We start from the raw sequence: 27,960 nt of genomic DNA on the forward strand, positions 1-27,960 counted from the left end.
TGATGATGCTCTCTTCCCTCACTGGTCTGTGCCCCTGCAGAGCCTTGTCTGGTAGACCTCACTGTGTGAGAGCACCTGGACAGTTCTCTCCCTTTCCTTGTTACCGGACAGGAATGAAAGGTTTTTGCGGGCCATGACGGAAAGAACCAAGACACATGACATGGAGCGCTTCCGGCCACTGTTGGGCGGCCGAAAAAGTGGGACCTCCATTGCACTCAAGGCATGTATATCCCCTGACACTGGGCCCAACAGTAGAATTGAAGGTAGAAAGATTTAAGTTCACTTTTCGTTTTAATAGAACACACAGAGTGGCTCCCAACGATATACTGTATATTTTAGAATTTGTTCTGAAGGGAAAATTATTCTCTCTCTCCAAGAGGGCAGAGAAGGAACTGTTTTCTTCACAAGGAAATGGGGAGACGGCATGGGATCTATTTATAAGCTCAGAAAACCAAGGCCTAGAACAAAGCATACCATCAAGTCCTTGGACTCATTTAGACCTCTGAGCTCTCCAGGCCTGTGCTTAAACCAGGCCTTACTGCTCAGAAAGTCATTCTCATAGTTTTGTAGTGCTTTGAAGAAGGGAAAAAAGAAAAGAAGAAGCAACTAGGATTAATTGATTCCTACCTGAAAATAGCCATTTTATATATTTCATTCACTAATTCTCACAAAAATCCTCTCATGTAAGTAGTTATTACTCCCCCTGTTTTATAGGTTTAATTGAGGCTCAAAGGAGTTAAGTGACTTTTTTTTTGATTAAGGTATCATTGATATACAATGTTATGCTCAGGTTTCCCAAGAATGTTCTAACGGTTACCAAAGGGAAAGGGATTGGGGACGGTGGGTGGGGAGGGAGGGAGAAGGGGAGTAAGGGGCATTACAATTAGCACACATAACATAGCGGGGGGCACGGGGAGGGCAGGATAGCACAGAGAAGACAAGTAGTGACTCTATACCATCTTACTGTGGTGATGGACAGTGACTGTAATGGTGTATGTTGGTGGGGATTGATAATGGGGGGCAGTCTAGTAACCACAATGTGATGACTAGGTTTTTGATTCTAGAGACTATTGGGATTATTATACGCCATACCTGTTCTGGTTAAATGTCTTTAAAATCTTAGGAGTTTTGTTTTGTTCTGTTTTTTATAACTCTAAAAATAGGTAGACTATGGAAATGATCCCTGGTACCCCCTCCTTTAACGTTTACAAAATCAAAGTCACGGTGCTCTTTTTTCCCCAGGCAGTCCCTGGGAAGGTGAGCTCTGTAGGTCAGGGACTGGCACAAAACAATGCATGACAGCGAATGACACTGCTTCTTGCTGAGGCGGAGAACTTACTGGGAGCCTGATTCCTTTCTCCCTTAGTTGGACTCAGACTTACCAGCTGGACATGAGCTTTGGGTGGAAATGGAGAAGACGGAGTGTGACTTTGAGCAGAAGCTCAAGAATCTTCAGGGGGAGAGGGATACATTGTATTCCAAAAATCAACAGCTTGCAGCAGAGAAGCAGGCTCTGGCAACAGAGGTGTCCCAGCTTATAGGACAGGTAATGTCTGAGCAGGGACGGCAGAGTGACCAGTAACTGCCCTGAGCAGCCTCAGGACAAGCCTGTGTTGGAGCAGGAGTCAGTCATCCTACTCCTGCCACCAATATGTATTCTAGTTAGTGCGTATTTTAAAAATTATTTACTGTTGTCTTGTTTCGGGGTAAGTAATACATAAGATAGAAAATCTGGAAAATACAGAACAACATAAGGAATGTAATGAGTCACAGTAGGACCCAGAAATAAAGCTAATAGTCTTTAAATAAATTTAAGAGTAAAAACCTCATAAACCATTCACATATTTGCCAATTTTTTTCTTTCTTTTAGTCATCTCTGGACAAATTTATCCCCACATACTCTCTGGAGTTATAAATATTTAAATCTGTGATATCTGATAACTCAATAACTTATATGGTTATATAGTTACCTTATAGCACATATGTTAATTATGTAACTAAGATATTCTATACATTTGCTCTCTTACAACACTAAACTATGTTTTCTACCATTATCTTGTATCTACCTACCACTTCAGCATTTTATTAAAAATAATAATAATAAAGAGAGAAATGTGGTATCCACATATAAATCAAGTATAAAAATCAAACGAGTATTCATATTTGAACTGACTGTGTATAGTTCATAATGCATGAGCAAAACCGAAAGTTTCTGTGATGACTGCCCTTGTACTGTTCACCATGTAACTTATTCACTATGTAAGAATTTGTTCTACATGTAAGAACTTGTTTGTTATGCCTCAGAAGATTGGAGACTGACGAAAATTAGGCTTGGAGTGGATTAATGATTGTGCATTGAGTCCCCTATACAGAATTTTATTGTTGTTAACAACCATTTGATCAATAAATATGAGAGGTGCCCTCACAAAAAAAAAAAAAAAAAGTATACACTTCCAGTGGTAAAATAATAAGTAACCGGGATGTAATGAATATAGTCAAGATATTGTAACAGCTTGGTATGGTGATAGCTGGTACCCAGAATTGTCATGTATATAAATGTTGAATCACTATGTTGTACACCTGAAACTAATGTAATATAATACCGTGTGTCAACTACCCTTCAATAAAATGAAATAATGTGCTTGTTAGTTAAAAAAAAAAAAATATTCTATTTACTTGACCTTTGCATTATATAATCAAAGGGAGAGTTTGACGTAAAGGTTGATGTTGCCTTTTCAATGCAAAATATACTGACCTGGGCACATAGCAACCTGAGTTCTAGTTTTGGCTCTGCTACTGAATAGCTGTGTTATTTTAAGTGAACTGTTTCATTTGTCTGACTCCTTGCAGCCCCTTCATGTGTAGAATGAGAAGTTTGGATTAGGAAATTTCTTAGGTGCCTTCCAGCCCCAGCAGTCCCTGAAGTGGAGCGAGAAGTATTCCTGTTGATGTCGTTTGTCTAGGTTGCCAAGCTGTCCAAGGAACTAGAAGATGCCAAGAGAGAAATTGCTTCTCTCTCTGCTGCCGTTGCCTTAGCACCTCCCAGCAGGGCTCCTGCTCCCCCTGCCCTTCCTTTACCTGCTGATTCTGGCTCTGTTATTCCACCCGCACCCCCTCCTTTACCAGAAGGGCTCAGCATACCTCCTCCACCACCGCTTCCTGGGAGTGATGCCATTCCTCCTCCTCCAACTCCCCCTCCTCTGCCTGGAGGTGCTGGCATCCCCCCGCCCCCTCCTTTGCCTGGGGTTTCTAGCATCCCCCCACCCCCTCCTTTGCCTGGGGTTGCTGACATCCCCCCACCTCCCCCTCTGCCTGGGGCTACTGACATCCCCCTACCTCCCCCTTTGCCTGGGGTTACTGACATCCCCCCACCTCCCCCTCTGCCTGGGGTTACTGGCATCCCACCACCCCCTCCTTTGCCTGGGGTTACTGACATCCCCCCACCTCCCCCTCTGCCTGGGGTTACTGGCATCCCCCCACCCCCTCCTTTGCCTGGGGTTACTGACATCCCCCCACCTCCCCCTCTGCCTGGGGCTACTGGCATCCCCCCACCCCCTCCTTTGCCTGGGGTTACTGACATCCCCCCACCTCCCCCTCTGCCTGGGGCTACTGGCATCCCCCCACCCCCTCCTTTGCCTGGGGTTACTGACATCCCCCCACCTCCCCCTCTGCCTGGGGCTACTGGCATCCCCCCACCCCCTCCTTTGCCTGGGGTTACTGACATCCCCCCACCTCCCCCTCTGCCTGGGGCTACTGGCATCCCCCCACCCCCTCCTTTGCCTGGGGTTACTGACATCCCCCCACCTCCCCCACTGCCTGGGGCTACTGGCATCCCCCCACCTCCCCCACTGCCTGGGGCTACTGGCATCCCCCCACCTCCCCCTCTGCCTGGGGCTACTGGCATCCCACCACCACCCCCTTTGCCTGGGGCTACTGACATCCCCCCACCTCCCCCTTTGCCTGGGGCTACTGGCATCCCCCCACCTCCCCCTTTGCCTGGGGCTACTGGCATCCCCCCACCTCCTCCCTTGCCTGGAGGATCAAGAATGCCACCTCCCCCTCCCCCTCTTCCTGGAGGCCCTGGCATCCCCCCACCTCCCCCTTTTGGATTTGGAGTTCCTGCAGTACCAGTTCTGCCATATGGTTTGACCCCAAAGAAGCTTTATACACCAGAGGTACAGCTCCGGAGGCTAAACTGGTCCAAGGTGAGAATTTCTATCTTAAGGTCTTAAGAAGCTCCTTCAGTTTCCTCCACTGTGTTTTGTGCACGGGTAGGTAGCCTTCCCTTTCTTATGGATCAGATCTGTCCTCACGTTCAGTTCATGCTTATGTTTACTCAGCAGACACTAGACATCTCCTATGTCCCCAGAACATCACTTTGGAGAATTCTATACTCTGTTGCAAAACCAGAACTGACCCTTAAGTTAAATTTTTTGTCCTTTTTTGTGAAGATAGTAGTGCCATGGTAACACACGGTTTGACAGTAGTCATTGCACCAATCTGCAACTACTGGTAATTGTGCAGATCCAAAACTCATAGATTTATGAATGCACCCCACTCCCACTATCCTGCAGGTGAATGAGTAACACAGGATATGTGTGCACGATGTGTATTGTTCCCGCTGTGTGTCTGGGACTCGAAAGGTTCTGCATCAGCCTTTTGCTTCCAGAAACCAAGTTCAAATAAAGGAGCTTAGGAATTTGTTCATAAAATGAATACACTTGTCATAGTTAGGAAACTTGATGGGGAAAATACAATGTAGAACAAGAGAAGATAGAAAATAAAGATTTTACTGCTTCTAAAACTAGAGGATTTAAGGTTAGGAGGAGGGATAAGTATCATAACAGAATCTGGTCCTCAAATAATCACCAGTAAACAAACAAGCTGGAAGCATCACCTCCTAATCACACAGAGAGCAGAGAGCACAGATACCCCCTGTGTCTCAGGTAGTCTTACAAGTCTGTGTTAGGTTTAGGATGATAATACTGATAACCAGCCATCCACCTTTTACATCTTAGTCACTTTTTCAGGATGAAAAGTACTGAGCTTAGCTTAGTAACTCTTAACATGCTGCCTGTATCCACAGTTTGCTGCTCAGGACCTGTCCCAGAATTGCTTCTGGACAAAGGTCAAGGAGGACCGCTTTGAGAACAATGAACTTTTCGCCAAACTTACCCATACCTTCTCTGCCCAGACCAAGAGTGAGTACCTTCCTCTTTCATGCAAAGGGCCCCTGCAGGACGTGGAGTCCTCTCTAGGTGGGTTTCCCGTGCCTTTCCCTCCCTGTCCTGGGGACGGTTGGAGAGAGGTGGCTTTTCCACGTGGAAGAGAGTAAGGTATTTTTGTATTTTGGGGATGCTGGAGTTGAGAAAGAGAACTGTCACAGCATGTAGGTAGTTTTCTCTTCCCCAGTGTTTTTGCATGTAGATATTTTTTGTCACTATAATTTGTTGGTACCACGAGACAAAGGTGGCAAGAAGCTCATTCTGGGCGCATGTTGATGATACTCCTGAATGGACTCTCGCATGGCCTTAAGCTGCCGTCTCCAGGCTGCATCAACATTTCACTGACAGGGTTTGAGCAGAGTCTTTCTAGGTCAGATAGTTGAGCGACTGTCTACAATAACAAAGTGTTATTGATTCTTTTTCTTTCTTCCGTTTATTTCCAATATCTGATGCTTTCATCTTCCTGGCCCTTTACTACTACAGCTCCGAAAGGTAAGACTTCAGAAGAGCCTTTTAGTTGGGTCTCTTGAATGTTAGAAAAAAAGTAACAGATGTATAGGAATTTCTCTTTAGAAAGCGGTGATGAGATCAGGGATTCATTTCTTTTTTGCTAGTTGTTTTTTTTTTAGGAGGGCAGAAGGACCAGCCGTTGTGATATTAACTGACAGGAAAGAAAATTATTCAAAGTTTAAGTTGAAGCTGCCATATACTTGTTCTTTCTTTGGAAAGTGAGGGACAATGTGAGTAACAACACCATTACTTACATTTGTATTGTGTTTTATAATTTTCAAAGTGCTTTGACATACATTACCCTGTTGGACCTGCAGAGAAGCCTCATGAGATAGGCAGGCTGGGTATTACCTTCATGCCGTTGCGTGTCTAGACTGGACAGTTAGGTAGCTTGCCCAAGCTTGTATGACTAGATCCAGGGGTCTTATCTTCCGGTCCGTGTTTTTTAGTATAAATTCTTGCTTTTCTTCTTCACCTTTCTATCTTCCCCTTTGTGTTAGTAGAGCTGATCTGTTTTGCCACCTTCTTTCTTCGTTTCCTAATTCTGGTGGGTTTGTGCTGCTTTGTGACGGGCGCTTGTAGTTATTTCCCCTAAGCGTACAGTATTTGAAAGATCTTGGGTAGCTAATGATAATTATGGCCTAATAATTTTTTGTTAGTGCAGAAAACCCCACTACAGTCAATAGTGATACAAATGCATATAGGGTAAAAGGGTGACAGAGAGGGAAGGAGGAGAGTACATTTTCAGTTTTTTGGGTTTTTTTAGAGGTTTATTATGACTCTAGTGATGAAAATAACATGCAACTTTGGAGCGTTCCTCCACACCCAGAACCAGTAAATAAGCATTTTTAAAGACAATTTTTTTTTCCTTAAGTAATCTGATGGAACCAGGCTGCACTTAATTCTGATAAGGAGCCTTGCACTGCTCAGTGCCCTTGGTGGTCCCTGGTTACATGTGTGTATGTAGGAGTGCAAGATCACAGTGCTCCGACCTGACCTGTTGCCCTAGCATCCAGGGTAAAATAGCCTTTTCTTCTAAGAGAACTGTCTCCTTCCAAAATAAAGCCCAGCCCAGGGAATTACTAGTCAAAAGTACTGTGATAATGACCACTTATGTTACTCTCATCTATCGACAAAGACTAGTTGACACTGAAAATCAAAATCAGTTGGTTCCGGGAGGCGGAGCCAACATGGCGGCGTGAGTAGGACAGTGGGAATCTCCTCCCAAAAACATATATACTTTTGAAAATACAACAAACACAACTAGCCCTAAAAGAGAGACCAGAAGACGCAGGACAGTGGCCAGACTGCAGCTACACCAGCGAGAACCCAGCGACTGGTGAAAGGGGTGAGATACAAGCCCCGGCCCGGCGGGACCCGAGCGCCCCTCCCCCCAGCTCCCGGCGGGAGAAGAGGAGTCGGAGCGGGAGGGAGACGGAGCCCAGGGCTGCCGAACACCCAGCCCCAGCCATCCGGGCCAGAGCGCAGACACAGTACATGCCCAGGGGGCCCTGGATACTGGGGGAACAGGGAGTAAGACCTCTGAGCGGGTGCTGAAGCTGATGCCCCTGTGACAAAGAAAAGCGGGGGCTTTTTGAAAGTCTTAAAGGGACAGGGACTTAACAGCTTGACGGAAACAACCCAGGTCACAGTACAGCAGCTGGAAATTACAGGGAAAACCGGGTGCACTAACCCCCTGGGCAACAGCTCTGAGACCCCTCACGGAGGCAAACAGTCAAGCAGCCCCCCCATCCATCACCCCACCGGGCGCTGCGAAAGCAGAGAAGCAGCCTGAGACAAATTCCGCCCACAGAAAGGGAAATTTCTCCCTCCCGGCCAGGCAAGACACAAAGACCCAGTCTACACGCAATTACCCAACACAAGCCACTAGGGGTCGCAGTTGCCCCAGTAAAGAAAGGCCAGTAGCAAGTGAAAATTTTGGCCCTCCCAGCTGACAGTCAATAGCACCTGTCAACATGAAAAGGCAAAAAAAAATTATCCAGACAAGACTAACCCAGACAGCTTCGGCATCTGCTACATCTTCCCCTGAGAAGGAACCTGGGGAGATAGATTTAGCCAGTCTTTCTGAAAAAGAATTCAAAACAAAAGTCATAACCATGCTGATGGACTTGCAGAGAAATATGCAAGAACTAAGGAAGGAGAATTCAGAAATAAAACAAGCTCTGGAAGGACTTCAAAACAGAATGGACGAGATGCAAGAGACCATTAATGGACTAGAAAACAGAGAACAGGAACACAGAGAAGCTGATGCAGAGAGAGATAAAAGGATCTCCAGGAATGAAAGAATTTTAAGAGAGCTGAGTGATCAATATAAAAGGAATAATATAAGAATCATAGGCATTCCAGAAGAAGTAGAGAGAGAAAAGGGGATAGAAAATGTCTTTGAAGAAATAATTGCTGAAAATTTCCCCAAACTAGGGGAAGAAATGGCCTCTCAGACCACAGAGGTACACAGAACTCCCATGACAAGGGATCCAAGGAGGGCAACACCAAGACACATAATAATTAAAATGGCAAAGATCAAAGACAAGGACAAAGTATTACAAGCAGCCAGAGAGAAAAAAAAGGTTACCTACAAAGGAAAACCCATCAGGCTATCATCAGACTTCTCAACAGAAACCCTACAGGCCAGAAGAGAACGGCATGATATACTTAATGCAATGAAACAGAAGGGCCTCGAACCAAGACTACTGTATCCAGCACGAATATCATTTAAATATGAAGGAGGGATTAAACAATTTCCAGACAAGCAAAAGTTGAGGGAATTTGCCTCCCACAAACCACCTCTACAGGGCATCCTACAGGGACTGCTCTAGATGGGAGCACTCCTAAAAAGAGCACACAACAAAACACCCAACATATGAAGAAGGGAGGAGGAGGAATAAGAAGCAAAATCAGTTGGTTCCGTGATTTAAAAGTTCGCAGAATCTAACTCTGTGTGGCTTCTGGCATAAGTCCTTTTGTTGCAGCCGCAATGAGTGTCCACTGAAAATGTACACTCCTCCTCCCCTCTCTGTCACCCTTTTACCCTATATATGTTTGTGTCACTGTTGACTGTAGTGGGGTTTTCTGCAGGTAGTGGTGTTCCTTGGTTTTGTTTTCCCACTGTGAATTGATAGCTAGCACTTTGAAAATACAAATACACATGCAAGACCTTACCTCATCTTTTGTTATGTTCAACAGTGTAACCAAACTTTTTAATGCTGCTTCAGCTCTCAACTTCCGCCCTGGAAACTACTTTCTATTCATTGAAGGCTCTAACTTTCTACCAGCTTTGGATTTTCTTTTCTTAAGTTATTCTTAGAAATTTCTGTATCTCAATCCAAAAAGTATAAGTAGGAATTAGTCTACTTAGTTTAGTGGCTGTATTGATTTGCATGTAGTAATAATTAGTAGTAGATTGCTGCTATTTGGATGAAGGAAATTTCTAGCTAGTCTTTAAATATCTTTAGTTTTAGTTAGGACTTTCAAGTGAAATTGGCATGCTATCCTAATTTCTCAGTCTTTCCATTAGGAAGCACTCTAGATAAGATATTTTGAAAATTACTAAATCTTGAGCAGTTTTCCAGATATCCTAAATCGTAACCATTTTAAGAAATTCCTGGGGGAGATTTTTGTTTCTTGTCAGATACAGTCAGAAGAGTTTACCCAACCCTTTAACAGTTACATGCAACACTCAGACACAACAAAACCTTCCTCCTTCTTGTCAACCATGTTCACTTATGTTTTCATTAATTCCCTTCCAAAGAACAAATACCATCCCCCTTTTAAAAAAATTACTTTTTCTTTGGGTTTTCCATGTTTTACTGACTTCAGTGTTGTCTAATTTAATTTTTTCTTCTACATTTTTCTGCTTTCTTTCCCTTTGAGTTGCTCTGTGAATCTGTGGTGATGCAGGAGTCTCTCTTTGGGAGAGTGTAGTTACTTTGATAACATGCATGGGCGTCAGCTAGCAGGTAGAAGTGCCACATATGGGTCCTGTGCATGTGTAACACCCACTGTGACTCAGGTAATAATTCGCCCTGCCTTCCTGCTGCAGTTTTGTGCTGCCTTCTCTTTATGTTCATGCTGGCAAACACAGTGCAGATTGTTTTCAAGTGGCCCCCTTCCTCACAACCTGCCCAAAAAGGAACATTTAGTGAAAAAGACTTTGGGCTTCTTAGAATTTAGGTTTTTATCAGGTAAGGAATTTCAAGCTCTGGGAACTTCAGAAGGGAGGCCTCAGAGAACCCAGATTTCCCTAGTATGAAAAGGTTTCCTTTGCCTCTGGTGCTTTAAGCATGTCTAGTATAACATTTCAAAATACCTTCATCTTTAATCCTTTTTTGAAGTAGGTAAGCAGTTTGTTACCAAGTCTCACATTCATAGAGTTAATACTGATGATATAAATAAGTGATAGATAAATACCCATTACCACTCTACAAATAGTCCATCTTCCAGATAAAGAAGTAGAGACAAGGGTTAAATAATTTTTGTCAAGGCTATATAGTAAGTGCCAGGACCTGGACTCATACTCCAGATCATGTATGACTCCAGAGATCTTGCTCCAGCCCTCTGCTTCCCAGAGGTGTTACGCCCTGCCCTAAAAGCTGAGACCCAGACAGAAGATAGAAGGAGGGGCTTGCACAACCACTTAATTCAGGCACTGATGTCCTTGAATTGGCAGTGACTCAGGAGTACAAACAAAGAGCAACATTAGGTTAGGGAAAGTAAGTGAGACACTGGATACCTAGGGCTTGAAGAAGACATGTCCTAATTAATAGTTTACTTAACCTTAGCAAAACTAATCCAGTTGGAGAAATAAGACATGCTTATCTAGTGCGCTAGGAGTACTGCTTAGATAGTTTCAGCCCAGAGGTTGCCAGTCTTACGAGGAAGTTATTTGGACACTAGGTTTTCATATTGACTTATTTCCCCTCTCACTTGCTAAATGACAAGTATCTGCTATTTGTTAAACATGGATGCATCCCTTATATGTTTGATACCTAAACCCTTATGTTTTTGATACCTAAAACCTCCCATATACCTACTGGCTCCCTAGAATGGATATTAAAGAAAACATCTGACTCAACTCTTTACATCTGCCTTCTGTAGTCAGGGGTTGTCTGGCTACTGCTTCATTAAGGTTCAGGAAGCTGTGTGCCTTTTTACTAAGAAGCTGGTAGGAACTGGACCTCAAATTCATACCATAGGTTCTCTCACCCATTTTTCTCTCACAACGATCAGTCTCTTACTTTTGAACTCCTGACTTATAAGTCAAGAATTTACTTAGTTGCTATATTCCTTACAGGGGACTACTTTGAATTCAGATTCAAAAGGCAGTGCTGTGAAAGTTCTAGTCCTTTTTCACATTCTCACTTTCTTTATGGTGTTCAGCAAGGAGTCTTATCATGGTCTCTGCTGACTTTGCTTCTTGAATTCCTTGGGAACATGTTCAGCAGGTAAACTTTAATTCTTTTATCTTTTCCTGGGAAGCATTTTCTTCCCAGTGGTGGCCACAGGTCATTATTTGTCTGTACAAGAAAATTAGTTTTCATTCTGCTTTTCTTCTAACTCATACTCTCTTCTGTTGATGTCACAATCCCATTAAAAATAACTCTTAAAACACAGTGGAGTACATGATAACTGATGTCCTTATGTGCGGTGGCGTTTTTCTTTTTTGGTTTATGCCTTCCTTCCAGAAACCTTTTGGACTCATAAGACCCACAAGTTAATCACACTTACTGGGTGTGCAGTGGACAGTATGTAGCTTTGGACCCTCTCCCTGTTAAACTATGAGGTGCATTATGGGAAACATGAGCATCGGAACAGTTCTTCATTCAAGTGGTTAATGACAGTAATTCAGAAAGAACTGTGGCTGAAAAGCAAGATCTTGACCAGAAGCTGAGGATTTCATAAATAATAACAGTAGTCTTAATTAGGATTTGACTGTGTGCACCCAGATCCCGAGGTTTGTGGTGCTCTCCCACAAGTCAGAACTGTGGGCCGCACAGCTGGATTTACCTGTCTTCTGCCTCCCCAGAACCTTTCTGGCTCAGGCTTCAACAAGAGCCTGTGGTGGGGAAGCAATCCCCCTTTTTACAAGAGACTGACAGGTCTTTTTGCTTTTCCCTGTGATCCTCTCCTGTCCACTAGGTGGCACCCACCAAATTGGGTTTTTTATCAGGAAATCTTTACCGTTTCCTAACTTTAATCCTTAGCAACAGGGTTTTGTAAGATCTCAACGTGCTCCACACTATTCATTGAGTCTCTTGACAGAAAGATGTGTGTTCCATCAGTTCCTTCCTCTTCTCAAGTGTATTAGGATTCGGACCAGAGGTGCCCTTCACGTGAACATTTGTTGGGATTGTATTTCAACTACTACCTTTTCTTAGGTTTTGAGTAGGGTCAGACTGTTAGTGCACAGTACTGGGGAAGTTCCATAATGTCAGATGGTGTTCCCTTGTGATTTAAAAGCGTAAGTCTATCCCTATCGCCTGAGGTTTCAAGGAGTCCTGCACGGCCCATGGACGCGAAGTCCTACACCTCGTCTGTGGTCTTCTCCCCACCATTCGTGGTATAAAAAAAGAACCTTAACTCCCCCTCCCATAGTGCTCTACACTCCCAACCTTGCTATCACTGTTTGCCTTGAATCACAGATTTAATATTATGCCATTTATTTTGGTGCATGTCACTCACCATGGGAAGCCCCATTATCCCAGGTGACCCTCATCTCCCATACTTGAATGCCCACAACGTTCTGTGAGCTCCTGTTCAGTCTCCCATCCTACCTGAGCTCCTGAAACCCATCCACGGGGCCCTCTGGAATTCATGGTCCGGCACTGGCGAAATCTCCTTCATTGTCAGCCTCACCCTGTGGCTCCAACAGAGACCTGGCTCTCCGTCGACAAAGCTTTCCTCTTCCCCTCTCAGCTGGTGGCTTTCCCTCCCGTAAGCCTCACCCTGCGGACCTGGAGGTGGGGCAGATGGCCTCCTCGTTCTTTGCCCCGTTCAGACGTTCCGCCTTGCGCTTTCCCAGACACCTGTAGTTCTGACTCTGGTGCGCTCAGGTGGCGCCGTCCGGTCCCCCTCTGGGCGCCGCCCTCCCCCAGCGGCCCAGGTGCTGCTCCTCCCGTCCAGCCAGTTCGGCCCCCGCCCACGCCGCGGCGCTCCAGTGGGCATCCGTCTTCCTTCTCGGCAGTTTCTCTTCTAGAGGCTCATGGGCCTGCTGATGCCCTGGCCTCACGGTTCCTTGAGTTCCTTCCCAGGGATCTTTCCCTCCCGCACCCTCCCCTCCCGGGTGCCCCCAGAGCCGCCGCCCTTCCGCAGTCTCAGCTCCTGCCTTCTACAGTTGTAAAGTGGTATTTTAGTTGTCGTAATATGCATACAATTAGTTCCCGGGTTTACCTCGCTCCCTAGTACCCCGGCCCCAACCACCCTCCAGCCCCACTGGGACCTCCAGTCCATTTACACCCCCCCCCACAACCCACCCCACACTGGCCTTTGGCTCCTTGATCACTTCACTCTCCTCAGCTGGAATTCCACAGTTAATCATTAAGATCACTCCATCACGTCTCATTTCACTGTACTTGGTAGGTAAGGGCACAGTGCTGGCTCCTTCCACCTCCCTGTCCGCCCTGCCCCTCTGGCTGTGCACGGGAACGTGGCCGGAGGAGACCACGGCTGGCCCTCCCTGGCCTGCTGACCTCCCTGGGCCTCCAGGACAGCCGCGCGCTCCGGCTCAGCCTGCGGCGCGGGACTCTCGGTGCTGCCGGGCAGGAGGAGAGTGACCACTGCAAGTCCAATCAATTCCCTCTTCTCCTAAATGACTATGTCACACCTTTTGTTTCCTCAAAGACCCGATACCTCCCTCTTCTACATTCTCAGTTGAGGATGTTTTCTTTCTGCTTGACTGGGAATATAGCAGCAGTCAGAAGAGGAACTTCCGCAGACGCGCAGTACTCTAACCCATTTGCTGTGGCTTCCTCTCTGTTACCAGAGTCCTGGTTAAAGCCAGTTCTTGGAGTAATAAGATAGCCTCATTTCAACACATGTGTAGAATATACTGAATATATAAACTTAGAAAATTTGTGTCTGCCCCTGCAGGGTGACCGTGGTTAATCACACCTTTCATATATGCACATGTTGTTCTAATAAAGGCATGGGTAAAATCCTTTGCTCCTTTAGTTCAGGTGCGACAATGTGGGAAATTTTCTAATAGAACCTTACTGAAAAAGTAAGGGGCAGGGGAATTAAAAGATGAAATTAAGGACTGTGAGGTATGCACGTATTTTTAATGTAATCTTTGTGATCCCACATGGTACCTACTATAATGCACTTTGCTTACCATACTTCAGCATCTCTTGATATCACTGCATACAGATCTACCTCATTATTTCTAATATATACTTGTATTCTGTCAACTAAATAATAAAATGTATACAACTGGTCACTCACTGAGAATTTAAGTTACCAGTTTTTCATATTATAGGCAATAATGCAGGAAAACATTTTAGGTTTATCTCTGTATACTTGTATTTCTGCACAGTTAATTAAAATATCTGAGCCCAAATTGCTAGGATTCTACCAATTTACACTGTCACCAAAAAAAAGAAATTATTTATAATGCTTGGTAGGGGAAGTGATAACTAGTTTTAATCTGATCACTAAAGAGATTGCAACAGAGACATTCCTTTGTACCTTGATTGGTTTGTTCCTTATCTTTAAAATGAAATAAATGAACCTAAAAATACCTCTCAGTTCTAAACTTCTGGTTCTGTTACTATTTCTTCCTTTTCCTTCCATAAGCTGTCTTTGGTGTTATCTATCATCTCAAATTCTTGTTCTGACCACTTTCTAAAAATTTCTTGTGTTTTTTAATTAATTTTGGCCTGAGATTAATTTTTTCATGTGTTGGGGTCAGGAGTTTGGGGTTGCTGCTTGCTTACAGTTAGTGTTGGGGAGTACAGAGCTAAACTAGTGCAAAACTTAACAATTTACATGAAGGACGCTGATGTAGTCTCCACAGAAGATTTACTAGTGGAGATTTAAGGGAGGGTATCATCAGATAAAGGTAATTAAACTTTAATTCCTTCTAAACTGGAGGAATTTGATGTTATCTGCAGTGTGCTCTTTCTCCTTTTTGCCACCAGATGGCACATGGATCTCTTCTATTTTAGATGTGTCAACATTACGTTTGGTACTGATGCAGTCACGTTAGAGAGAGGCTACCTCAGTTGGTTTCAAATACAAACTGCTTGGCACGCTGCCTTCTACCGATCAAGAAATTCATTTGGAGGACTGATCGGTAAAAACAGGACGGGAAGCTATAGATTGCCCTTTTACAGAAGGATCTTACCCTGTTGCAGCCAGTTTTTTACATAGGAGCAGTATTAGTGTTCTTTGGAGGGGAGTCCAGAGTGGAGAATGTATTTTTGTTTTTGTTTTAGTCTGATAATCCCATCTCTGTCTCCATTTCTACTGACTAGGTACTTCAAGCGCATAATAGAGCTCCCCAGGGGTTACTTATTGATAGCTTCCCGAAAATGAATTCATTTCTTCAGGGAATTCCCCTGGCTTACCTTGGGTAGAACGTGCTTGTGCCAAAAGGTTTTTATTGTCAACCCTTCTGTCTCATTTATTACCTCCTAATTATCTCAAGATAATTCCAGTTTTTAGAGTACCTAACTATTCAGACTTTAGTGTGTGCCTGTATTACTATTCTAGACACACATAGACTGAAACTGTACCTTTAAACTCAAGGTACCATCCACTGTTATCTTCAGTTTCCAGATTTTATTTCTGACAAAATGTCCTTTCAAATGGCTTCATCTAGGATTAAACTATCTAGCAGGGGGATCAGTGTTGCCTGAACCTCTGTCATCTTGGTGCAGGCAATGCCTCCACTTACATCTCTGTTTCTACCAATAATTCCCAAACTTTAGTGTGCGTAAGGATCACATGGAGAGCTTGTTAAATGTATAAACTCCTAGGCTCTACCTCCAGAGTGTCCAGGTTACAAGGACTGTAGAAGGGACATTTTTGATAAGCCCCTCAATGTAATTTTCCTACAGATGTACTGATGTGCCTTCATCCATTGCTTCAGTTTTTATTTCTTTTTACATCTTTTGCTCACTGTCTTCCCACTCTGCCCTAATTTACAAGCTGCTCTCCATTTTTCCTCATGATAACATTTTGATGTGTCTGTCAGAGTAGGTTTTATAGAAGTATTATTTTTGCTTTTATGAAGGTCATACAAGATCAATTAGGAAATAGTTTGACATTTTCTATTGACTGCTAACATTTTAGAGGCTCTGCTTCAGGGGTACTGGTTTTTACAAAATTCTTTCTTGCTATTTTCCTAGACAGGTCTCTTTAGGCATTGTAGAAAGATGTTTTGAAGACGTTCTCTGCAGCCAGGGAAGTAGCTAGGAACCACTTAGAGACTGACCAGGCTGGAGAGGGTGGATGGAGGGCAGAGGGTCAGAGGTCTCTCGGGTCTGTGCAACAGAGATGGCGTTGTGAGAACCTGGAGAAGTCCAGTGGTACAGCTGTATGGACGTAAGTCTTGTTCAGGCTTGGTTAGCCTCTCACCACGGAGACCTGCAGTGGGTGGGGACCAGAGAGGTGTTTAGGAGGGAATGGAATCTCCAGGAAATACCAAGAGCAGAGCGGGGCCTTGGGATAAGTGGAAGAGTGATGCACGGTGCTCTCTGGCTGTCCTGGCGCCAAACAGCTGCCTCAAGGGGAGAGCGCTGTTCGGAGGATTCCTAACATTCTTTGGAGATTACTGGATCGGAACCTTCTGCTGGCATGGACGAATCTCCCTCCAAATATAAGGTTGTGGACAAACTAGTTTCCAAGGTGTACTAAGGGTATCTCCACTAAAGAATTGTTCCTCTGGGACTCTTCTTATGCTTCTCTATTTCCTATTTTTCTGCATAGCTAATACAGGTAGTTGAGAATTCGAGATGATAGAAAAAAGCTTCATTCCCACTCTAGTATTCATTCATCCCATCCTTCCCCTCCTCCACCATCTAGAGGTAACCATTTTTATTAGTTTCTTAGTTATCTTTTCACTATTTTTAAAAAATGCAATTATAAGCAAATACTAATACAGATTTTTTCCCTCCCGCCCTTCACCAAAAGGTAACATTCTATCTATAATGTTCTTTACCTTCTATATCCTGGAGATTTTTCATAATCAGTACATAGAGATTGTCCTCATGTTTTTAGAAATTCTGAATTTCCAATAAGCAAGCTTTCCTTTTATAATGAATGCTAGGATAAAACAAATACAGTAGTGAAGTTATCTGCCCTTTTTTTGAAACAGCAGCTGCAAAAACCCATTTGCTTTGACCGCGTCTTGGCGTGCATGTGTGTCCCTTTGGTCTCCTACTTTTACCTGCCAGCTCTCTTACTTGATGGCTGAATGGCTAATTACCCACAGCAACTCTAAATTTGTAGACTTTTAAGAGTTCTGCTAAGGGGCCTTCCAGGCCTCTAGCTCTTTCACTGGAGCATTATATTCTTGAGCAGAGCAGAGCTTTGCAAAATCCCTAGCATAGGGAAGCTACCCCTTAAAGAGGGGTGTGTCTCCAAAGGAAAGGGGCAGCCTACCTCATGCTTTCCCTTCTTCTCAGTTTTTGTTCTGGACATAACTGCTTTAGAACTCAGTACCCTGTAACTGTCCCATTTTATAATTCTGGCCCACTTACCTTTGGAGCAACATGCAAAAATGCTCGTGATACAATGTTAGGTGGGAAAAGCAGGGGAGTATTATGTGCCAGAGTATTGCAGTTGTGTTTTACAGAAAAATTCTTTAATATTATGAGATAACTCATCCCTGTGTAAATTTCTCAAATTATTTTATAGTAGGTTTTTTATATTTCGTTCATCTGAGTCAGAACCAGGTAAAGTCTCTACGTTGCAATTGGTTGGTGTCTGTAGGCTCCTGCTCCAGCTTGCACATTCTCTCTTTTTTTATCTTACAATTTATTTATAGACTTAATTTCTTAAGGAAGGAGGGAGGATCTTAGATTGGAACTGGGAAGGTTCAGAGCCAGACCTCTCCTCTTCATAGAGCAGAGCCTCCTTCCATCTGTAGGATTTGTCCCAGAGGCCATGGGAGAGGAAGTGAAGGGACGGTGCTCTGCAGCCTTCAGAGGGAGAAAGAGCTGGAGTCTCCTACTAAGAGAATGGCTTGTTTTTCCTGATGTGAAGGAAAGCTGCAGGGTCTGACTTCTCTGCAAGGGTGGCAGGGCACCCAGGAAGTCTGGTCCTTGGACACTAGGTGAGCCCTGTGCCTAATGGAAGCTGAAGTCCATTAGCAGAGGTGCTTAAAATCTGCTCAAGTGGTTAGCATTGTAGCATCTGGAACACGGAGCCTGGCACTGACATACTTGTCACCAGTCAGCTGAGTGATACGGGTCTCTTTTCCACTGTTGTCAGCTGAGAGTCAGTCATTTGTAAATAAGATTCTCCTGCTTCCCTTTGTGCTAGGGTGCTGTCTGTACCCACTTAGGTTTTGTCCTTACAAATTTCCCACAATTCTATAAACTGAAATTACTCAGCGCTTGATGCCATTTTAGTGTGAGACATGGTATTAGGCCTTTATTCTGGGCTTCCCATCCTTGCTCTGGCAGAAATGAGCGCTGCAGCGCAAGCACTGATCAGGTCATCTGGTAAGTGCTGTACTATGTGGACTCTGAGTTAATGCCCCATTCCCAGAACAGGGCTAGGAGACTGCAGATGGGAGTGTCCTCTGGGCTCTGCAGGTTCACCGTTTATCTTTACTGCTGTTTGTCAGTGGGGTTCTTCCCCCGCCTTCCCCAGTGTCAGAGCTGAGCCAGGGCCAGCTGGCTAAGGATATGAGAATGTCCCGGGTGGGGTCCAGCCCCACGCTTGTCCTGCCTTTCTCACAGTTCCCTGGTAGGTGACACTTTAAAAAATTTACACATAATTATGTTATCTCACTACATGAACAGATGGAACTATTTTAATTTGTCCATGTTCCTGGTAGTCTTTGCTTATACTCTCTATATAGCATTTATATATTGTAATCAGAGGCACATGTGTGTATCTTTTTTGTACAAATCATATGTGTATGGGTCAATGACTTTTCACAGAATTAAAAATGAAGTTTACATCCATGTAATCAACACCCATATGAAGAAATCTAGGAACGCCTTGTACCAATTTCCAGTTATAACTCACCCTTTACTCCTCCTGCTCCGGACCAGAGTGACCACTGGCCTGACTCCTAACACCAGAGATTCCTTTTACCTGCCTCCTGTATCTACACTATATTTGCTCACTCCTGCAGTGTACATTAAGTACCTTCAGAACTGATAACTCATTCCCCTTTGAAACACAGATCTACTAACCGGAGTTCAATATGAGTTCACATCAAGCCCGTTTGGTTCTATTTATCAGATAATCCTAAATCCATCTTTTTCTATCTCCAGACCTACCATACCCTTAGGCCATGCCTTCATCTCTTATCTGGAATACTCAACACTTCTTTTTCTTTAAGTTTTTGTCAGTCTCATTGACGGTCATTCTCTATTGTACAGTGCTAGTTTATATAATCTGCTTTTGCCTCTTTTTAAATGCATAAATTGAAGATAATATCTATTGCCTCTCTGCTATAAAAGTGAGAATGTTGATACTCATATTACTACCCTTGCCTGTCCTCTCCAAATTATCATTATCTAATTTTTAGGTCTTTTAATGCTTGAACTTTTTATTAAATAAACACAAATACAGAAAGCTACATAAGACAGATGTACAACCAGTGAGCTGTTATAAGGTGTATAACCTTGTAAGCACCACGTCAGGAGGTAGAAACTTTTCCGGAGGCCCTTGGGACCTCTGTGTGCCCCTTCTCCTCCAAGAGAAGCCGTTATCCTGACTGGTAAGGGAATCGCTTCTTTATGATTACTGCTTTTTAAAGTTTTGTCACCCAAGTTTATATTTCTGAACACTACAGTTTAGTTTTGCCTATTTTTTTAATGTCTTCTTGGTCTCTAGATTTCTATAAAAATTTACATATTTTTCCACTTTATTTTCCTTGAAATTCCTTTGTTGTAAGAACTATATCTTTGTTCCATGGACTGTCCCATAATATGGATTTTGTGATCATATTCCTGTAGTGTAGTTTGCATGTTTGTCTTTCCTGTATTTTCTGTAAACCGGTAAGTGGATGTAGAGGTTAAATGAAATCAGGCTGTTTGTCTTTCCCTCAGACTTGTCCTAATAGGTGTTATGTTCCTCTTCAGAAGGCACATGAGATTGGTTGTCCCTTCTAGGATGTTAGCAGCTATAATTCTCAGTATACAGATTTATTAGTTCAGGTTGCAAAATGGTACAATTCCAAACAAAGGGAATTCCTTATATATCCTAGATACTAATCCTTTGTCACTTACATGTATCACAAACATCTCTGACTCTGGGGCTTGTCTCTTCACTTTTTTAGTGTCTTGATGAACAGAAGTTCTTTAGGTAAAATGCTTAGATGTATGAATCTTTTCCTTTATGACTAATGCATATTGTGTCTTGTTTAAGAAATCCCTTAGTCAGCATACTTTTGCCTTTCACAATAAGATTTTTGAATGACCTGTAATTGATTTCTTTGAATATGGATATAATTTATTTTCTTCATATGGGCACTTAGTTCCAGTCCCATTTATTGGTAAGTCTGTCCTTTTCATAATCATCTGACATGCCCAGTCTATTGCATCATATGCTCTTTTATGCGTGGGTTTGTTTTCTGGTCTGTACTCTATTCTGTTGATCATTGTGTCTATCCGGATGCCAATACCATACAATTTTGATTATTGCAGTTTTATAATATGTATTGATACCACCTGCCTTGCTGCTTTTTCAAGAATGTCCTCGCTCTTGGCCCTTTGTATTTCCGTATGTCTTAGAATCAGCTTATCAACTTAAAAAAAGAAGCCTGTTGGAATTTTATTCTACAAACTCTATAAATCTGGGAAGAATTGACATCTTAGCATTATCTAGTCTTTTAATATATGAAGCTATAAATCTGTATCACTTATTTACCATTTTTAATGTTTTTCAGTGAGGTTATATCATTTCTCCATAGAGATCATGTACAACTTTTATTAAATTTATTCGTAGATGCTTCATATTTTGTAGGAAACTTTAATTTCATTTTTTGTTGGCTTGTAATTTATAGATTCTTTTGGATTTTTTATATTCACGGTCATCATCTTCAAGTGACAGTATTATTTCTCCCATTCTAATCCTTGGAGATTTTTCTTTTCTGGCCTTACGGTGTGGCTCAGAGCTCCAGCCAGTGTTGCTGAGCGGAACGGTGATAATAAACATCCTCCTCTTGCTCCTAAACTCAAAGGGAAATTTTTCAACATTTTACCATTAAGCAGAGCTTTTGCCTTCAGTTTTTGGTGGATACCCTTTGCCGGATTAAGGAAGCACTCTTCTGTTACTTGTTTGCTAAGAGTATTTACCACAAATGGATATTGAATTTGATCAAATGCTTTTCTGCATTATTAAGATAATCATATAATTTTTCTCCTTTAATCTAATTGTGAAGCATATTAATTGGCTTCTTTTGTTAAACCAATCTTGTATTCCTAAAAGAAATCCAGTTTGGGTATGCTCTGTTATCTTCTTTATTTTACATTGCTTAATTCAGTTTACTAATATTTTGTTTAGGAATTTTGTGCCTATGTTTATGAGTGAAAATACCTGTGACTCTTTGGGTTCTGTGCTTTCACGTTTTGCTGTTAAGATCATGCTAGCCTCATAATGTGAGTTGAGGGTTATTTCCTTTTTCTGTTCTATGGGAGAATTTTTACATAAGATTAAGGGCATTATTTGCTTCTTAAATGTTTGAAATAATTGCCTGGCAAAGTCACCTCAGTCTCCTAGGAAATTTGTGACTAAGATCTGTGGTTATATATAATAGTTATAGGGGCTGTTTAGGTTTCATCTTCTTGAATCAGTTTTGGTTTAAGTTATATTTTTCTAGAAATTTGTCCATTTCATCTAAATTCTCATATTTTTATTTGAAATCATTTAATGCCTGAAGCATATTTATTTCAGTCCAATTTTTACTCCTGATATTGGTTACTTATATCAATTAATATCTCTCATTTTTAAATACTATCTCACTAGAGGTTTGTTAAATTTACCAGTCTTAAAAAAAAAAAAAAAGGAGTATTGGCTTTGTTAATCTCTTTTGTTACGATTTCATTAATTCCTGCTCTTATCTGTACTTTCTTCTTAAATTTTTCTTTGCAGTTTATTTTACTGCTCTTATTCTAATTTCTTAAATGGCCTCCTTCTAACCTAATCCCAAATGTGGTCACATGCTGAGATACTGGAAGTCAGGCTTCAACACACTGACTCAGGGCAGGGACACTATTTAGCCCATAACGGAAAGCATTTTTATTATTTAGTCCAATAAATTTTCTGATTTCCATTATGATTTCTTCTCCCAGGTTATTTAGAAGGACTTAGTTTGCAAATATAGGGAGTGTGTTAATTTCATTTTGGTACTCTAGGAGATTACCACAAACTTTGTGATTTAAAGCAATTTTATTTGGAGACCACAACTCTAAAATCAAGGTGTTGACAGAGTTATGTACCCTCTGGAGTCTCTCAGAGGGAGAATCCATTTCCTTGCCTTTTCCGGCTTCTAAGGCCACCCACATTCCTCGGCTTATGGCCTCCTCCTTCAGCCTCGGTCAGCAAGCAGCCGAGAGCATCTTCGTACCTCCCTCCCTCCCTCCGTCTCTCACTGTCTCTCCCTCCCTCCCTCCCGCTCTCCTCTGCTCTGTCCTCACATCTCTTCTCTGGCTGTGGCCCTCCTACCTCCCTCTTATGAGGATCCCTGTGATCACTTTGGGTCCATCAGATAACCCAGCACGATCCTCTCATCCCACCATCCTTAACTTTATCACACCTGCAGTATACCCTTTGTGTGTAAGGTTGTTATTCACAGGTTCTAGGAATTAGGATGGTGATATCTTGGAGAACTGGTATTCTGTGTACCACAGTGAGTTTTCTGGATTTTTTAAGTTTCTTAGTAATTTCTAGCCAACTACATTTTGGTCAATTCTCTTCTGATTTCAGCCTTTAGAAATTTGTAGAGCTTTCCTTTATGGCTCTGAATATGTTCAATACTATTAATGTTATTTATGCACTTGAAAATCATGTGTGTGTAACATGAAGTGTCCTATATATTGCCATTAGTTCCTATTTGTTATTTGTGGTGTTCAACTTTTCTATATTATTTGCTGTGTGCTTGTTTTATCAGTACTAAGAGAAATGGTTAAAACATAACACTTTGTGAATATAGCATTGTAATTCTGTCAGTTTTCCTGTATTTAAAAACAATTTTTATATCAACATAATTTCAGACTTATGGAAAAGTTGCTAGAATAATAAAAAAAATTTCCTGCTCAGTAACTTGCCACATTCCTGAAATGTTAACATTTTACCACATTTTGTCTTATCCTTCTCTCCTTATTTGTGTGTGCGTAGTATGTATGTACACATGAGGGTGTATCATTTCTTTAAATCATTTGAGGGTTAAGTTACATACAAGCTACATCTCTTTATCATAGGTCCATAACCACTGTACAATTATAAAATAAAAATATCAGACCTTCAGGTTATGCCAGTTGTCACAATTATGTCCTTTGCAGAAAAAGTCCTGGATCATGCATTGCATTTAGTTGTTCTGTAGTCTTCTTTAATTGGGAATAATTCCTGTTAGGTCACCTGCAAAGGAAGATGGATCCCTACTCAAAATTTGGTTTGAATGTTGAGATTGATGATGCCCTGCACACGCCTACCGGGTATAAAAGGTGGCTCACTGCCGTAACTGAGGTCTCCGGGAAGAGCAGGGCAGTCCTCGGAGGCAGGTCTGAAATGGCTTTAGAGGGCAGGGGAAGGAGACTGGCGTGGGTTTTTATTGTGGTTGGGGCGGGGGGCCAGGGCCTTGAAGAGTTTGAAAATCCTGCCAGCCCCAAAGGTAGAGGCCAGAGCGAGGTGAGGACCTTCGCTTGCCCAGACGCGGGGCCCAAGGGGAAACGAGAGCCTCGAGCCGTCTGCAGTCAGACCTCAGACAATGGCTCACGCCCCTCATTACAGCTCCTCAGTCTTTATCTTTAACAACCTTGACTGACATTTTTGAAGAGTACAGACCAGTTAATAGAATGCCGCTCAGTTTGGATTTGTCTAGTGTGTCCTCATGATTAGATTCATGTTATGCATTTCTGGTGCTTTATATATCTTCATACATAAATATAGAATGTTTTCAGGTACATACAAATTCAAAATGCCTACATTTTCCTAATGAACTAGAATTTTTATCATTATAATGTGTCCCTCTTTATCTTCTGTAATGCTTTCTGTTGCTGAAAGACTGTTTTGTCCAATATTAATGTAACTTCATCAACTTTATTTTAGTTAGAATTTTCCTGGCATAACTTTATACTTTTTATCCTTTATCTTTTCTTCTAGTAGATGTTTCTCTTATAAAAACAGCATATGCTTGGACTCTCTTTTTCTTTCAATACAGTTGACAATATTGGTCTTAACTAGAGCATTAGTCGTTTTCAGTCTAAAACATTTGGGTTTTAATCTAGCTTATTTTGGGCTTTGTATTTGTCTCTAACATTTTTTTGTCATATGCTGATTTCATTCCATTCAAAATATTTCTAACTTGTTTTGTGATTTCATACCTGACCCCAGACTTGTTTGGATATTTATGTAATATCAAATAGTTGGGGATTTTCTAGTTAACTTTTTACTGATTTCCAGGTTAAAATTTCTAGTAGGGTCAGAAAACTTACTTTGAATGATTTCTAACCTGTGAAATTTGTTGAGGCTTGCTTTTACCCAGCAGGTGGTAAATTTTGGTAAATATCCTACATAATCATATGAAAAAATGGTATAATTTGTCATTGCTGGGTGCATTGTTCTAATACTATCAATTAGGTCAAATTTGTAAGAAGTGTTCAGATTTTCTATATCCTTCCAAGTTTTCATTTGCTGGTTTTATTAGTTACTGCACAAAGGATGTTAATTCTTCCCCTGTGGTATATGGATTTGCCCTTCTTTTATTCTGTTAATCAATTTTTACGTTGTATATTTTGAAACTAAATAATTGGGTATATTTAGCCTTAGAATTAATATATCTTTCTTGTGGTTTGACCATTTATCATTATGAAATGTGTCTATTCAAGGCAGTAGTGTTATTAGATATGGAGTCTTTATCTGATACTAATATAACTATACCACCTTTTTTTCTGTTAGTGTATCTTTTTGCACTGTTTTACCCTTAACATTTCAGTATCTTTGTGTCCCTTGTCAACAGCACATTTTAGCATGCATGTTTTGTAAATCCAGTCTGATGATGTTAGCCTTTTCATTGCGAAGTATAGAATCCATTTGAGTTGGCATATACCGTATTGCTTCGTTTTGATTTTTCTAATTTATGTCTTTCTCTGTTCTTGCTTTCTTACAGATTCATTTAAAACTATTTATTTCACATTTCCCCTATTCTTAGTTATGCATTTTTTACTGTCCTTTAAATGGATACCTTAGAAATGACAACATGCATGCTTACTAATTACAGCCTAGTGCAAATTACAACTTTTAGCACCTTGCAGTAATGCTAGAACTTTACGGTACTTTAATTCTACTTACTACACACTTGGTTTGTTACTGATGTGCCATGCATTTTAATTCTACACAAGCTTTAAACCCACATACATATTTACTGTTTTTTCATAATATTAATATTTACCTAAAAACACCTTTTTCTTTCCTACCTACATTTTGTATTTCCTTTTGCAATAATTTTGTTCTGCTTGAGTAAATATTCCCTTTTGTATTTATTTTAGTTCAGGTCTGCTGGTAATGAATTCTGTATATTTGTGTGGATGTATCTTTATTTCACCTACACTTGTGAAATTTTTTGACATTTTTGCCCCACACACACACACACCACCTTTTTTTTTTTTTAACAACCCCACTGTCTTTTGAAGGTGATATTTTCTACCCATTGCTATTTGACAATTTTCTTTTTTTTACTCTGCTTTTTAGCAGTTTTACTGTGATGATGTGCCATGCATGATATGGTTCTGGTATTTATCCATGGGGCTCTCTGAGCTTCTTGATTCTATGTATTGAAATTTTTCATCACTTTTGGAAAATTCACAGCTATATTCTCTACAAATATTGCATCTGTCCATTTTTGTTTTTTAATAATTATTGGCATTTTATTTTGCTTTCAAGTTCAGTGCCAATGAATATCACATTTAGCACTCCATGTTAAGTGTTGTATGTATGTGGTTTTTGTTTGTATTTTTGTGTATTTGTATATTAATGTAACTTCATCAACTTCCTCTAAGTTAGAATTTCCCTGGTGTAACTATTCCCTTATCTTTCTTCTAGTAGATGTTTTTCATACAAAAACAGCAAATGCTTACAATTTCCATGGGTGTAGAATCCAAGTTAGCTGGATACTATGCTCAAGGTCACACCAAACTGAAATTCAGATTCTGCATTGCTTTCTGGAGCCTAGTGCCCTCTTCCAAGCACTTGTGGTGTTTGGGTGAATCAAATCCTCGAAATTGCAGGACATAGGTATTTGTTTTCTTGCTGGTCAGCTAGGGGGCTGTTCTCAGCTTCTAGAGGCTGCCCACCGTTTTCTGTCCAATGGCCTTCTCCGCAGCACGGCTCTTTGCTTCTTCGAGGATCAAAGGAGAGCATGTTTGCAGCTTTGAATCATTCTGACTCCTCTAGTCTCTGACCTCTCAACTCTTGTTTAAAAGAGCTTACCAGAATAGGAGAGGCCTATTCACACTCAAGGAAAAGGGTTATACAGGGTATGCACCCCAGGAGGAGATAGACCTAGGGGCCAACTTAGGATTCTGCCTACCACATGGTTTATACTTCTTTGTTTCTGAGAAATCTGTGCCTGTTCCAATGTTTAGAAGATTTTTCTCATTTCTTCTAGAAGTTTAGTAGTTTTAGGTTTTCCATTTAGATCTGTGGTCCATTATATATATGTATGTATGCAGTTTTTGTTTCTTGTATTGATATAATTCATATACCATAAAAGTCACCCTTAAAGCAAGAAATAAACTTTAAATCTATTACCAAAAAAAATATCCTGGCTCAGAATCAATACACATCACTTCTGCTCATATTTCATTGGTGAAAACTAATCATATAGTCACTCCGAGATGCAAGAGGGGCTGGGAAATGGTGGTCTTCCTGAACTATCATTTCCCAGGACAAAAACTCCACAGTATAGAAGGGGAGCAGATACTGTGGTAGACAGCTTTCTGAGCCATAGTCCAAGCAAACCCAGGAAAACTTATAAAGATAAGATATTATCTGTGGCTGAAATGACTTTTGAAGAATGCTACAGTATCATATGCATGCTAAAAAACTGAACCTAAGGAAATAGATTTATTTAATGAGATACTACTTAAAACTAAGTGGCCATTAAAAAAGAAAGCATGCAATTATAGATCATTTGAGTTAAAAAGGACCCCAAAGAACATCTACTTATCACACAGACTATTTAACCTGGAACACATGCTGAAGGGGCCGGCACATGTGTTGCCTCTCCTTTCAGACTGATGTCAGGTTTCATTCTCATGTCAGCATGTCAGCCTCTCCCTTACCAGCAGCAGCAAAAACCATCTTAAACTGAAGCAGAGAAAAACCAAGAAACACAGGCTGTCTCACTTAGTAGTAAATTCTAAAAGACCTTAGACTCCATTACTTCTAAATCAATATAAAAGCATTTCTAGGTTTTTACCTCAGGAAATTGGTCTCAGTGTAGAGCTCTTCCAGTTAGTGAAATTTATCCCTTACAACCAAAACTTGTTTTTAAAAAGTAAAACTTCAGGAACTACCAAACAAGCCAGCAAAATTCACCCCTAAAACATGCAATTCCATGGTTTTATGTATATCACAGAGTGGTGCAACCACTGCTAGTTTCTAATTCTAGAACATTCTCATCACACACTGTCTTGCCAATGGGTTTCAGCCCTGGGCAAGTTCACTATGGATTCAGTGTGACTGAAGAAATGACAGTAGAACGTGCTTGGGGTGAAAGGGTTATACCTAACTTTATTTCCATGGTGGCAGGTCAGTCATTAAAATCCCATCCACTCAGAGCGAGTCTGCAGGCAGCAAGCTGGTCTCT

General features: G+C 41.5%; 1 protein-coding gene across 1 annotated transcript in view; it reads left to right on the forward strand.

Annotated features, from left to right (window-relative positions):
* LOC118929726 (protein diaphanous homolog 1-like) overlaps positions 1-27,960 on the forward strand; it is a 64,994-nt gene that overhangs the window by 14,809 nt on the left and 22,225 nt on the right. Inside the window, exons 5-10 of the mRNA XM_057490526.1 lie at positions 112-220; positions 1,367-1,546; positions 2,964-3,254; positions 3,723-4,205; positions 5,087-5,201; positions 5,709-5,717. Coding sequence (XP_057346509.1) covers positions 112-220; positions 1,367-1,546; positions 2,964-3,254; positions 3,723-4,205; positions 5,087-5,201; positions 5,709-5,717 — 1,187 coding nt within the window. The remainder of the gene's footprint in view (positions 1-111; positions 221-1,366; positions 1,547-2,963; positions 3,255-3,722; positions 4,206-5,086; positions 5,202-5,708; positions 5,718-27,960) is intronic.

This window comes from Manis pentadactyla, chromosome 13, assembly GCF_030020395.1.
Source record: "Manis pentadactyla isolate mManPen7 chromosome 13, mManPen7.hap1, whole genome shotgun sequence".
NCBI classification, from domain to species: Eukaryota; Metazoa; Chordata; class Mammalia; order Pholidota; family Manidae; genus Manis; species Manis pentadactyla.